This window comes from Lepidochelys kempii, chromosome 24 (assembly GCF_965140285.1).
Source record: "Lepidochelys kempii isolate rLepKem1 chromosome 24, rLepKem1.hap1, whole genome shotgun sequence".
NCBI classification, from domain to species: Eukaryota; Metazoa; Chordata; order Testudines; family Cheloniidae; genus Lepidochelys; species Lepidochelys kempii.
In genome coordinates, this window is record NC_136403.1 from 3,973,749 (window position 1) to 3,987,437 (window position 13,689).

General features: G+C 59.3%; 1 protein-coding gene across 13 annotated transcripts in view; it reads right to left on the bottom strand.

Moving 5' to 3' along the window:
• Window positions 1–818: 818 nt before the first annotated feature.
• Window positions 819–13,689, bottom strand: part of LOC140902549 (death-associated protein kinase 2) — a 29,893-nt gene continuing 17,022 nt past the window's right edge. For 12 of the 13 annotated variants that reach the window (XM_073322738.2, XM_073322732.2, XM_073322734.2 and 9 more), the window contains 11 exons: window positions 13,448–13,569; window positions 11,053–11,274; window positions 9,426–9,564; window positions 8,113–8,242; window positions 6,658–6,706; window positions 5,971–5,997; window positions 4,819–4,971; window positions 4,063–4,108; window positions 3,305–3,394; window positions 2,632–2,715; window positions 819–1,964 (listed from right to left, as the gene is read on the bottom strand). In XM_073322738.2, coding sequence (XP_073178839.2) covers window positions 1,884–1,964; window positions 2,632–2,715; window positions 3,305–3,394; window positions 4,063–4,108; window positions 4,819–4,971; window positions 5,971–5,997; window positions 6,658–6,706; window positions 8,113–8,242; window positions 9,426–9,564; window positions 11,053–11,274; window positions 13,448–13,509 — 1,083 coding nt within the window. In that variant the 5' untranslated portion in view covers window positions 13,510–13,569 and the 3' untranslated portion in view covers window positions 819–1,883. The remainder of the gene's footprint in view (window positions 1,965–2,631; window positions 2,716–3,304; window positions 3,395–4,062; window positions 4,109–4,818; window positions 4,972–5,970; window positions 5,998–6,657; window positions 6,707–8,112; window positions 8,243–9,425; window positions 9,565–11,052; window positions 11,275–13,447; window positions 13,570–13,689) is intronic. The other variant, XM_073322737.2, reaches the window with a different exon arrangement.

A 13,689-nucleotide genomic window follows, 5' to 3' on the forward strand; every position in this document is an offset into this window, starting at 1 on the left:
GGGGGGTTAAAACCTCCCTGCATGAGCGAAGTGCTGCACTGACATGCTCTAAATTCCCAAGGCCCCCCTGAGATTATTGTGCATTATAGGACCAGTGCCCATTGCGCTGGGCGCTGCGCAGTCAATCAGAAACCTGAGCGGCCGGCTTGGCAACGGTGGCCGCTACCTTCGCCAGCAGCTGCATCCCCGTCCCCCTTCTAGTTCTGCACCCGTTCCCGTGGGGGCAGCCACAGAGGGCGGAGCGCTCACCCACACCAGTTCGCTGCTCCCCAGCCAACGGTTCGGTTTCATCCCCCAACTGTCCCTGTAAGGCACGGGGAGGCCATAGGCACGGGGAGGCCATAGGTGCCTCTTATCCTCCCTATTGTTCCCGCGGTCTCGGGAGTCTGGACCTTGACCAAAAAGCATTGACTGCCCCTGCCTTCAGGGTGCTTAGTCAGCACCTGTTATGTCCCTTTAAGGGACACGCCCTGGCCAGGTGTTGTCTGACCGCTACTCCTTCCTACCCTGGCAGGCCATTAGCCTGCCAGCGCCCTAGGGCAGGGAGAGCCGTGGGGCTCGGTCCTCAACAGCACCAAGCCCAGGGCCAGCACCCCAGAGGGCCCAGTTACCGACCTGCCCGAGAGATCCAGCTGCGGAGATGCTCAGCGCCATGAGCTGAGCTTTAGTGCCACCCAGGGGCTGGAGCTGGCTCTGCTTGGATGATTCGAGCCACGGCTGTGGAGCGTGGGTAGGCCAGGCTGGTTCCTGAGCCGGCTTCCCCTTGGGGGTCAGACCCGCATTGCAAAGGCGCCCGGAGCAGGCAGGAGCCAGGGGGAGACGCTTGGCACGTTTATTTCTTTAAAAATAAACCAGGCAGAGGGAGAATGACCTAGGCAGATCTTCCCCGGACAGCCGGCAGGGAGGGAGGGGGTCTGGCCCGCCATGCGCCTTAGGCCAGCATGCAAGTGTTTGTGGGGTGCTGGGGAAGGGGCATCCAGCTGGCTCCCTGGTGCCCCTCAACAGCTGGGTAAAGGCACCTGGCACCGCGTGGCAGCCGTTCGCATGCGGAGCCGCCGTCCATCCCCACCCAGGGTACTGCTGGGGGTCAGTAGGCGGAGCGGAGTGGGGAGGAGAAAACGAGGTGCAGGGGATGGAAAGAGACTCATATTAACCCCACGAGGGCTGGAATAAACAGAGGCCCTAGTGCTTTGGGGGCAAGTGTGGGGTGGGGGGGGTACACTTGGATTAACCCCATGAGTTCCGGAACACACCGTCTGAAAGTGAGTGGGATGGGGGGGGGGGAAAAGATTCCAATTAACCCCACGAGTGCCAGACAGAACAGCCACACCAGGGGGGGTCCTATTGGAAAGCATAAGAGGGGTGCAGAAAATGCACCCTGAAAGGCCCTAATGCTGGGGGTGGGGGGGCTCTGTTTGAATAAGGATGGGGTAATGAAAGGGTTAATAGCAGGGCTCTCTTCTCCCACCCCCCAATACCTCACCCCACAGGCACGGTGACCGGGTGCCAAGATGCTGCGGGCATCGCCCGAGCTTCACCCACTGACACGTGCTCCCCTTTCACCAGCTCCATCTGCAGCCCACTCCCCGTCCTCGGGTGTCCGGCTAGAGAGGGACATGGGGCGGGGGTGGGGGGGGGTGAAGAGGCAGGATCCCATTTCCAGCCCCCTCCCACTCCCCTCCAACCAAAGTCAATGCCCCTTCCTGCTGTTCGGGTCTCGGCGGATGGAGCCCAGCTGCCGGGGGGTCTGATCTCACAGGGCCGTGAGCACAGATCCCCCCTTCCCCACCTCTGGGGGCTGCAGCTGCCCCTCCCCAGCTGATGCAGAGGGTGGGGAGGGGGCGGTGGGAGCATGCTGGAGTCTGTGGTTGCGGGGCCAGGTCTCAAGAGCAGCTGCTTCTCTGCCGGCGCAACAGTGTCACCGGGCAGGTGATCTCATCCTCCTGGTCGCTCTCGCAGCCGCGCTGGAAAAGGGGGGAGCACCAGAGAGGGTCAGGGAGGTGGATAGGATGGAGGGCACATGATATAAGTGTACACACCTGCATACAGGTGCACACCCAGGCTCCCATGCACACAGACACCCCCCCCATGCACACCCAGGTCCCCCACGCACGCACACGGGCCCCCTGGTGTGCTCTCTCACACACACACACACACACACCCCGGCCCTGCCCTGCCTGCCCCCAGGCAGATCCTGCGCACGGCAGGCAAGGTCTATGCCAGCCCTGGGCACCCAGAAGCAGCAGAAAGGCTGGCACGAAGTGTTTCATTAACTAGCCAGCTGGCCGGCCAGCATCAGCCCTGACTCTAAACCCCCAGGGGTGTCCAGAGCTCCAGGAAGGTGGGGTTGGTTCGGTACCCAGATGATTAATGCTACCCAGGCCCCTCACCCCACCCCAACACTCACCCCAGCATCTAACCCCACCCCAAACCCTTCAACATGTGACCCCTGATGCTAACCCCAACTTGTAACCCATCCCACCAATCCCAGCCCAGAGCCCATCCCTGCCCATTCATCCATCACTCCCCCAACCCCTAAGCAGCGAGTCCGGAGCAAAAGGTCCCCAGCACTCTCCCCCAAGAGCTGCCTGCCCAGGGAGCGAGTGCTCAAGCTAATCAACAAGGCCTCACCAGAGTCTCATCCTCCTTCCTCTGGCCACACAAGAGCTTCAGGTGGCCAAGCCGGTTGCAGGCAGACACCATGTTGTAGGAGAGCTGCGGGAGTGAAAAACACATGCAATGGGGCAGCTTAAGGCTAAGGACCTTTTGAGCCCCCACACCCACATATTAGGGGGGGGGGTCTCACACACACACACACATATACAGGAGCGATGGTCCCTATTAACGAGCCTGCTGTTATGCAGCCTCTTTCACATTGAAGGATTTCTTCCCGGCCGCTAAAATGCAGCCACCTCTGGGGTGGAATGGGGCAGCCGTTCAAAAGTTTAGGACAGGAAGCAAAGAGGGATCCTGCACGCAGCTGAAATGAACCAGGGGATTTTAGGTCGGGGAGATGTAGCCAGAGCTTGGGGCTTGATGCCTCTGTTGTTTCAAAGAGGGCCATGGAACAACAAATGGTCTTCCCCCAGTGTCGCACCTGCAAGGGGCAAGTGCCCCCAAGGGCTCCCTGGGGTATTGGGGTCAGCACTGACTGCAAGGGGAGAGCACCCCCCATGAGGCACCCGCCCCGCTCCCTGAAGCACAGCGCCCCCTAGAGCCGCACTGGGGCTAGCCCTGCCTGGGAAGGGAGAGCACCCCCTGCTGCCCCCGTGGATGTGCCCCAGAGGAGCCGTGGCAAATTTACCTTCCATTTCCTGCGGGCGTTGAACTTGCGGAAGTTCTTTATGTTGATGGAGGAGCGGCTGCGGTTGGTGGCCTGCTTCCGGCTCAGGGGCTGCCAGGGGGCAAAAACGTGAGCCGTCACCCCCAGCATGCCACCCCAAGCCCCAGCTCGTGCCCACAGGCAGACCACGGTACCCTTAGAGGGAGAATCCCCTGCACCCACAAACACCCAGCGGAGTTGAGAACCGGCCCTGGGCTCCACTGCTCAGCTCAGTCGCCACCTCCTGCTCCTCTAGGGAACTGAGCCCAGGGTTCCCCATACCCCTGGGGTCTCCTGGCAGCTGCAGGGGCCTGGGAGGAAAGAGGGAGCTTCTCTCTTCACCAGCTGCCCTGGAAGGTCATTATTCGTCTATAGGAGCCCGTTTCCCGCAGGGATCTGACTCCTGATGGTGCAGAAAACAGCCCTGTCCAAAGGCTTCCCTGCCACTAAGGGCTCATCCCGTATTCGATGGCCCGGGGGCAATTCTCCACCTGCCAGGCACCTGCCTGTTGCCTCTGCAGCCTGCCCTCGGTCTTTGGCTTTGCACCAGGCTCCATGCCGTCCCCCCAGCCTGGGCCCTCAGGGAAGAACGAAGCTACCAGGAGTGGCTGCCCTGACCCCCAAGGCTGCAGCAGGACCCACCGGACGCCGCCGTGGGCATCCCCCTGCTTGCTAGCCTGGCGGTCCCCGCCTCCCCACGCACCCCTGGGTCCATCTGGAAACGCAAGCAGCCCCCTCACCTTGATCCATGGGTGGACGAGGCTCTCGGCCGCGCTCATGCGACTCCTGCAGCGGGGAGAACGGGACCCGTTTGCTGCTTTCCCACCAGAAAAGAAAAACCTTTCCCCACTCCTTCTCTCCGGGAAACCCGGGCCCTTTCCCCTCCTGGTGCTTACCCGCTAAGTGCTCCCTGCCCTGCCGAGAACCTCCTATGTCAGGAATCTGCTCCCCGCCCCCCAGAGCCATCTCCCCAGCCCACCCATGTCCCATGCAGTGCAAAGGATTCAATCGTCCCCTCTTTGCATGCCAGCCCCTCTCTGGGGCCACCAGGGCACCCAGATTATCAGACCGGCCCCCAGTGGCTAACAGGTTGTGGTCCTGCCGCGGTCCGGCTGGCCTGTGCCATGCAGGACGGACCCAATCACAGGCCAGCCTGCACCCTCTGTGCCAGCCTTTCCAGCTGGAGTTATGGGGGTACATTGGCTTGAACAAACCTCCCCCCGCAGCTGGGATCACACCTTGCCTAGATCCTTAGGGGTGGAAATCACCCTGTGCCATGTGACAGAACGAGGCCCCCACCTGAGCCCTCTGCCAGGTGCTTTATGCTGGCTGTACCCAGAGGTTAATGTCACCCCTGCATGGCCTGCTCCAGCAGAGGGATTAAGGGGCTCCTGCTTTCTGAGCTACTCTGCCAGGGTAACCCCCTGCCCACGGTTGGCAGGTGCCAGCCTCAGGGTCTTGCTGCCCAGCGGGCTGCGACGGGTGCCAGGCATTACCTGGGCTCCTTCACCAGCAGCTGCTGGATAAAGTCCTTAGCCATATCGGTGGTCTCGCTGAAGTATTTTTCCTCAAACTCGTAGTTGCCAGCAACGACGTTGGAGAGGGTCTCGGCATCCGTCTCGCCCTGGAACGGGGACATCCCGCTCAGCCTGCAGAAGACAAGGATCCGTTGAGAGCTCGCTGAGTCCAATGGGCCCCTGACCCCCACGGGGAGCCACCAGGGACAGCTCCAGGCTCCCAATGTGACCTTTCTGATGCACGGAGGCATGCCAGAGAAGGGTGAGAGACCCACCCATCCTACAAAGGCCGTGACGTCCACCCATCTGCCGGGAGCCCGGCCTCTTTGTCCAGAGAGCATGGACTACCGCAGCCAGAGGACATTGAGAGCCAGGCAACAGGGACCATACAGCCAGCCCGCTCCTCAGCTGGTATGAAACCCTCCCCACCCCTACAGTCCACTCCTCACTGCTGAGTTCTTGCCCAAACGGTTGGCTTAGGGCCCCTTCTACCTGTCCTCTGACCCAGACTGATACCAGCCAAGGACCGGAGCCAGCCCTGGCCAGGATCAGGGCCCCTGCGTGCAAGGTGCTGCACAAACAGAGGCAGACATGCTCCATGTCCCAAAGGTGTTTGTAATCCAAGGGCCTGATTTTCCTTTGCACCACGGCAGCAGGTGAAGTACTTTGAAAGCGGGGGGGAGGTAGTTACTGTCACTTCCAGGCCAGCATGGTGTAAAGGGGCCGTAATGTCAACAAGAGTCAAGCCCAATTAACCTAAGTACACGTCCCAGGCAGAGGTATCCAAGTGCTGAGCAGCTGAGCATCCCAATCCCATCACTCAGAGAAGGGGCATGCTCCCACGATTGGAGCTCAGCTTGCTGTGTTGTGAGCAATTGTGGGGCAGGTAGTAGGGTCCAGTGGTTAGGGTGCAGGCCTGGCTCTCCGGAAACCTGGGTTCTCTTCCTGGCCCTGCTGCAGAGCCCCTGGGGAAGCTGTGACCCTGCTCTGTGCCTCAGTTTCCCCATTCTGTACAATGATATTGACCTCCAGTGATGCACTTGGGGGTGGTCTCTGGATTAAAAACCCAAAGCAAGGGCTAAAGACAGGAGGGTCAGACAAGAAGAGACACCCAAGACGTCAGGTACTTACAAGATATAGGTAATAACGCCGATGCTCCTGAAATAAACAAAGACACGTTCTAGGTTAGCTGGCCCGAGGCCTGCGGACAATCAGTACGCACAGGTTACATTTGTAGAAATCAAGGAGGGGATCCTGGTAATAAATAGCAGAGCGGGGTAAATTTCACCCTTTTTCTGCTCTCGACCCTTATCCCAAATCCTGCTGATCCAGCGTCACTCCCTCCCTTTCACTGAGCAGTTTTCCACTCTATGACGTGTTAGCCCATTGCTCGCTTCCACTATTCCTGGCACCCCGGATTGCATGGCCCACGTGCTCCTGGACAGGACAACAGAAACTCTTTCTTAAGCAGGACGACAAATGGGAGGAAAGTCAGAAAGCAAAGAGGTGCTGGTGTTTTCTCCCCCCGACGGTACTTCAAACACCAGTCACCTCGCAATCATCGCTCTGAAGAGCTGAGCGGACTGAGCTCCTTAAGACGCTCACAGTCAGATCATTTTTGTGGCTCTTCAGTCGGATGCAAGAGGCCGGGGAATCGTCCCCCAGCGGCACGCGGCGTGTTCAAAACAAAGCCAACGGACCCTGGAATACTGCCTGGGTGAGGCTGAGAACTTGGCCGAGCTGACCACAGCTGACGTTATACCCGGAGCCCGAGCCACGACTTTAATGAGGGGCACCACGCAGGCTCCCCGTCCTTACCACATGTCTGTCGCCGAGCTCAGGGGCTCATAGTTAATCACTTCGGGAGCTTGGAGGAGAAAAAAAAATAGAAATACAGAATAGTCACTTTGTGTCCACTGCTCGACTCCTTTCGCCCCCATGGGACACGAGATGTACAGCAAGTCAAAGCAGAAATGACCTCTCTATATACAACCGCAGGGTCAGCCTGGACGACCCTCACCCCGCTGAGTTTCCATCTCTAAAATCCAGCCATTCCCACTGCTTCTGAGTGGTGCTAGGGGTACTGGGCTGCTCTTTCAGACAGGCCAGGAACCCAGAGTCCAAGCCATGGGCGGTCATTAAGATCCCCTGGTTCTTTGGGGAGGGAAGGGCCATTCAGAGCCACATCTCCCCTGCCCCCAAAACTCTGGTTACTGCCTTCTGCCTCCTTACAGTCCACCCCCCCCCCGCAGGTTGGCAGGAAACAAGAGTCTCCTTCACTTCCCGTCCTAAAGTGTCTGTACGTTCCTCGAAGTAGCTACTGTGTTCTGCCCCAGAGGTGGCTCCATTTTAGATGCGGGGGCAATTCCTTGCTATCGAGTATTCCCAAGCGCTTGGGGATGAAAGGCGCTGCAGAAACACACGAGATTATTCTTCAGGTCCCCACCTCAGGCTTTCAGGAATCTTGCTACAGAATGCGTAGGGCCCTACCAAATTCACAGCCATGAAAAATGCGTCACGCACCGTGAAATCTGGTTCCCCCCCCCATGAAATCTGGTCTTTTGTGTGCTTTTACCCTAGACTATACAGATTTCACGGGGGGAGACCAGCGTTTCTCAAACTGGGGGTCCTGACCCAAAAGGGAGTTGCAAGAGGGTCGCAAGGCTATTTCCGGGGGGGGGGGTCGTGGTATTGCCAGGTTTACTTCTGCTCTGCCTTCAGAGCTGGGTAGCCGAAGAGCAGCGACCGTTGCCTGGACACCCAGCTCTGAAGGCAGTACCCCGCCAGCAGCAGCACTGAAGGAAGGGGGGCAATGCCCTACCAAGCCATCTTACTTCTGCGCTGCGGCTGGCGATGGGGCTGCCTTCAGAGCTGGGCTCCCGGCCTGCAGCCGCCACTCTTCAGCTGCCCCGCTCCGAAGACAGATGCCACGCAGAAGTAAGGGTAGCAGTAACACAACCTCCCCCCCCCACCTACAATAAGCTTGTGACCCCCCCCCCACAACTCCTTTTTGGGTCAGGACCCCTACAATTACAACACCATGAAATTTCAGATTTAAATAGCTGAAATCATGAAATTTCGGATTTTTTAAAAATCCTATAACCATGAAATTGACCATAATGAACTGTGAATTTGGTAGGGCCCTCACCATGAGACTCAACAATATCCTGTGGCAGAGAGTTCCACAGGTTAACCCCAATAGACTACTATGCCAAGGAGTCCCACAGGCTCCTGGCAACTGTCCCAGCAGACCATTCATGTTCAGCTGTTTACCTACGTACTGCGGAGTCCCACAAAGGCTTTTGAAGGTTACTCCGTCTTCCAGCTTTTGGGCCAGACCAAAATCGATTATCTTGATTTTCGGGTTGGGGACATCTTTCTCCAGCAGCATGATATTCTCCGGCTGTGGGGGAGGGGTGGGAGACACCATGAGCCCAGTTCTCCCTCACCCCACGTGGTCACTGACACCAGTGCAAAACAAGCGCGGGAACACGATCAGATCGGGATGGGCAGCATCTCACACCCACTTTGCACTGGTGCAGACAGACATAAGGGGCATCGGGGCTTACAGGGTCGACTTGCACAGCAGGCCTCATGCCCCACGGCCTCCCCCGTGCCCACTGCTGGGTTGCAGCGGTAGGGGAGGTTGGAATAGTTGTGTGGCGATTGGAGGCTTGCGACTGGAGGGGAGCCAGCAGGGATCAAGGTGGGAACGCAGAAGGCCGCAGGGTTTCCCAGGTGAGTTCTTTCCGAGACTCCCGCCAGGCGAGGCTGAGATCCAAGCATGGAAGTGGGAGATCCATGCAGCCAGGGAGAACAGCCCCACTGTCTGGGCTGCATTTTAGCCCACAGCCCTGGCCCCATCTCCCTGCCCCGGAGCATAGGGGTTATCTAATTTCTACAGCTGCTTTCCAGCTGGGGGGGGAACGGGACGGCAGGTGTAAGAAACTGTGCTGAGCCTGCAGAGTTACTGCTGGCCAGCAGGTGTCAGTGTAACCTCAGTGGCCGTGCTAGGAGTTCGGTGAGAAGAGAGCGGAGGGAGGGGAGAGGAGATGGGACGGGCAGGAGGCAGCCTGAGAGGAGAGCGGGCTCTGCAATGGGTCCAACCCACATGCGTGGCTCCATCCCAGACCCCCTTGGAGATGGGAAAAGCCACAGGCTGTGCACCATGGGCCTGGGTCTCTGAGGCTGCTCTGAGGCCTTGAAGTGGGTGGAAGTAGCCCCCTGACAACCCCTCCCCGCCCCCATGAACGGGGCTTCCCTGGCTGGGGTGGAGCTGGTGTAACGGGCCCTGCACTGGCCCAGTCCCCAGAATGGGGTTGGATTGGAGGCATGGCTGGAGCAAGCTGCATTATGGGAATTCGCTGCTCCGTAGGGAGGAGAGTGTGAGTTAGAGCAGCCTTGAGGCTGCTCTGATTTACATTGAGAACCAGGCAAGGCCTTGCAAAGCTACAAAGGGCATTTAGCCCCCTCCTGCCCGTCTCCAACCCGCTCCCACATGCAGGGCAAGAGCCAGGAGGGACTGAGAATCAACAGCTAAGGGGCCAAAGGCAGTTCCTGTGCTGGGAAGGGAGGGGGCTGGGCACCTTGAGGTCGAAGTGGGCAATGTGCCGCCCATGCATGTAGGCAACAGCCTGCAGGATCTGCTGCAGGAACTCGATGGCCTCCGCCTCCATCAGCATCTCCTTCTCGGCAATGAAGTCGAAGAGCTCCCCACCGCGGATCCTGAGAGCAGAGAGGGAGAGCGGGTGAGGCAGAGAGACATCAGAGAGCCCAATCCTGCTCCCACTTTTGGCAGGGCCTGGGGAGTGGCCGGAGCCACGCTGTACTGAGGGGCAGGGACAGCAGCAAGCTCATGCTAGAACAGGTGTGGTGTAAACACCTGGCACTCCATTGGACCCTGGCATCGGTGGGGTCAGTACCACATCCCCCCTCGGGAAACTGAGGCACAAAGGGGGGAGTGATTTGTCCTGGAGTCACAGAGCAGGATAGGGCAGTGTGGGGACTAGAACCCAGGAGTTCTGACTTACAGACCTGTGCGCGACCCACTTGACCACTCTGCCCCAATTCCATTCTGCAGTTCCTGTCCATTACAGCCACCACATTCCTCCTCAGAGGTGGCTGAGTTTCAGAGCGGGACGTGTGCTCCCTGCTCAATGCTGCTGTTAATCAGCTGCAGTGTTCCACCTAAGAAGTGGCTGCATTTCAGTGAGGGCAGGAAAGCGACCCCCTGTACAGCCATCGTGTAGAAGCCTATAGACAGGAGGCACTATCCAGACAGATCATCATCTCATACGCACGAGGCAGACAGAGGTGGGCGTACAGACACATATACAAGCATAGATCACGTAGGGTCCTGGTTGCCTTGTGCAGTTACGGGGGGAGGAGGATGGTGAAAGGTTACCATGGCACCCACTTTGCCAGCACAAGGTGCAGGCCAGTGGAGAATCAGGCCCATTAACTGCAGGATCTAAACGAGATTTGCCTGGATGAAAAAAATATATATTTCATCCACCCAAGCTCAAAGCGCTAAGCAGACCCGAAGCCAAATCCATGGTTCTCACACCAGAGAGGTGCCATCCACAGGGGAGAGCTCAGGATTTCAAACCCTCAGCTGCCCATCCCAGAGCACTCACGGCCAGGAACCCATGGCTCCACCGTGCCAGGGGACTGTAGCTGCTGCGTGCAGGGCGGATCAAGGCAATCTCGTGCCATCTGGGGCTTCGAAACTCATCACAGACACCTTGACTCACCCACGGGGAGCTGGCACAGAGCTCAGAGCCCAGGTACGACACGCTTGGGGACTGGAGCATAGAATCATAGAATATCAGGGTTGGAAGGGACCCCAGAAGGTCATCTAGTCCAACTCCCTGCTCAAAGCAGGACCAATTCCCAGTTAAATCATCCCAGCCAGGGCTTTGTCAAGCCTGAAGCCTGAAGCCTGGAGCAGCTGTTTCCAGGCAGGCAAAGAGTGAGAGCTGGTGGTTAGAGCAGTGGGGACTGGCAGCCAGGACTCCTGGGTTCTTTCCCAGTTGTGTCACTGAATGACCTCGGTGAAAGTCTTGTCAGTGTCTCTGTGCCTCAGTTTCCCCATGGGTGCAATGGGGACGATCCCCCAGCAGGGAGCGGGCGAGGCACGCTATAAACACGGAGCGTTATTACAGTAGGGTGAGAGGGAGCCCCCGTGCCCTGTCCCCCACCCCACCCACTCACAGCTCCAGGATCAGCACCATCTCGGCCTTGCTGGCGAAGAGGTCGTACAAACGCAGGATGTTGGGGTGCTCCAGCTGCTGCAGGATGCTGACCTCCCGCTCCACCCACTCGCGGTCCAGCCCCAGCCGGCTGCCCTTGCACTTGCGCATCTTCACGAACTTGGCGGCGTATAAAGTCCCCGAGCTCCGCTTCCGGCAGCGCTTCACCACCCCGAAGTGCCCGCTGTGGGGACAAGGTGAAGAGACACCCTGGTGGGGGGGCTGGAGCAGTCAGAGTGGGGTGGGGGGGGGCAGGAGTTGGGCAGTGGACATCAGAATGGGTAAGCAGTGCCCCCTCCCCCCACTCCCTTCCCAGAGCTGGGAACAGAACCCAGGAGTCCTGACTCCTAGCCCCCTCCCTGCAGCCACCAGACCCCACTCCCCTCCTCAGAGCTGGGAATAGAACCCAGGAGTCCGGACTCCCAGCCCCACCCCCACGCTAACCCCCAGACCCCACTCACCTCCCAGAGCTGGGAATAGAACCCAGGAGTCCCGACTCCCAGCCCCACCCCCACACTAACCCCCAGAGCCCACTCACCTCCCAGAGCTGGGAATAGAACCCAGGAGTCCCGACTCCCAGCCCCCTCCCCGCAGCCACCAGACCCCACTCCCCTCAGAGCTGGGAGCAGAACCCAGGTGTCCTGATCCCCAGTCCCTTGTTCTAACTCCTAGACCCCACTCTCTCAGAAGCAGCAGCCAATGAACTATTGAGATGTCAGCGATCGTGTTTTCACGAAAGTGTCCTTAGTGATGGAAAAACATCGCAAGGGGGAAGAAGCCAAATCAGAGTGTGTGATGGGAACAGCCTGGCCTGACAGAGCAGGGGCCAGTCCGGACACCGGCTGACGCCCTGCACAGCCATGCCGGGGGCGAGATCTGGCTCCGGCTCCGTGGCATGGGACCTCTGCAAGGCGTGAGCCATCAAACTCCCTCCCGAGTGGAATGTACGTTCAGCGTCCGGAGAGCACTGGCCTGCCCCGAGCATGGCCGCGCACACAGCAAACTGGGAAACATACAGCTCCATAAACCCCCGGCCGTCCTGGTGTATCACATCGCTACATTTCCCTTCGCTGCACCAGCCATGCTAACAATTCCTCCGGGGCTTGGCCAACGACACGCGCTCCCTGCCGCACGCTAATGCCATCCAGGTGTCGGGGGGAGCCACATGCAAGCTCTGACATGGTCTATCGGAGGTAGCGTGACCCACACCCAGGAACGGGTGGCAGAACTCCTGGGTTCTAGTCCCAGTTAGGGAAAGGAGTGGTGCGGGGAAGGCAGACCTCCTGGGATTTTTTCCCCTCCCCCGCAGCTTTAGGCGGGAGTGCAGTGGGTCTAGCACAGAGAAGTGGGAGCCAGGACTCCTGGGTTCTATTCCCAGGGAGGGGAGGGAAGGGGAGGAGCCAGGACTCTTGCCCACATGCTCAGGGTTTAGCTGATCGCCATATTTGGGGTCGGGAAGGAATTTTCCTCCAGGGCAGATTGGAAGAGGCCCTGGGGGGTTTTTCGCCTTCCTCTGTAGCATGGGGCACGGGTCACTTGCTGGAGGATTCTCTGCACCTCGAAGTCTTTAAACCACGATTTGAGGACTTCAATTGATCAGACATAGGTCAGGAGTTTGTTACAGGAGTGGGTGGGTGAGATTCTGTGGCCTGCGTTGTGCAGGAGGTCAGACTAGATGATCATAATGGTCCCTTCTGACCTTAAAGTCTATGAGACTCCTGGGATCTATCCCCAGTGAGGGAAGGGAAGGGGCCAGGACTCCTGGGTTCTATCCCCGGTGAGGGAAGGGAAGGGCAGGGGAGGGGCCAGGACTCCTGGGTTCTACTTGCAGCCGTGGGACGGAAGGAGAGCCTAGTGGCTAGAGAAGGTGCTTTAGGCAATCGCTGATGCTGGCTCAACTCGAGCAAACCCTTGTGAGGCCATTTGACCCTTTTAGCTGCTCGGGTCACAGAGGAACCTGTCTGGAGAAGGTCCGAAGGGAAAGTCTGAGCCTGGGAGCCAACAGGCCCTGAGCTGGGGGGGGAGGGGGGGGCGGCTTTCCTGTGGGGGCGGATCTGACAAGGGCGGGAGGGGAGTTTCCTGCTGTGGTGGTTCCGCTCCAAGCTGGGGGGAGAGACCCCATCCTTAGCACCCTCAGTCTGCGTGCACGCGAGAGACACGTCCGCAGGAAGGAAGCCGGAGCGACCCGAGCTCTCCCCCCTCACCCGCAGAGCCCCGTCCAGGTTTCCGGCGGCACCTCCCACCACCCCGCAACAGGGCGCGTGTGCAAAGGGTGCCGGACCAGGAACCGGCACGGATGCAACGCAGCCACCCTGGTGACGCCCTCCCCCGGGACGGCCTGGCCTGCGGAGCCTCACCTGCCCAGCTTCTCCAGCAGCTCGTACAGCTCCTCCACGCTGCCAGGCCTGAACGTGGCCATGACGGTGGGGCTCAGCAGCTCCGGCACAAAGACCTCATCGTCCTCTGGCCAGCTGGTCTCCTGCAGAAGGCAGCAGAGAAGAGGCTGAATGCAACCCCCCCCCAGCACCCCGGCTTAGCCAGCAGGACCATGGCTCCCCTGGGGGTGGCTGAGGCAGCTGCTCACTGCAGGAGGAGCCCT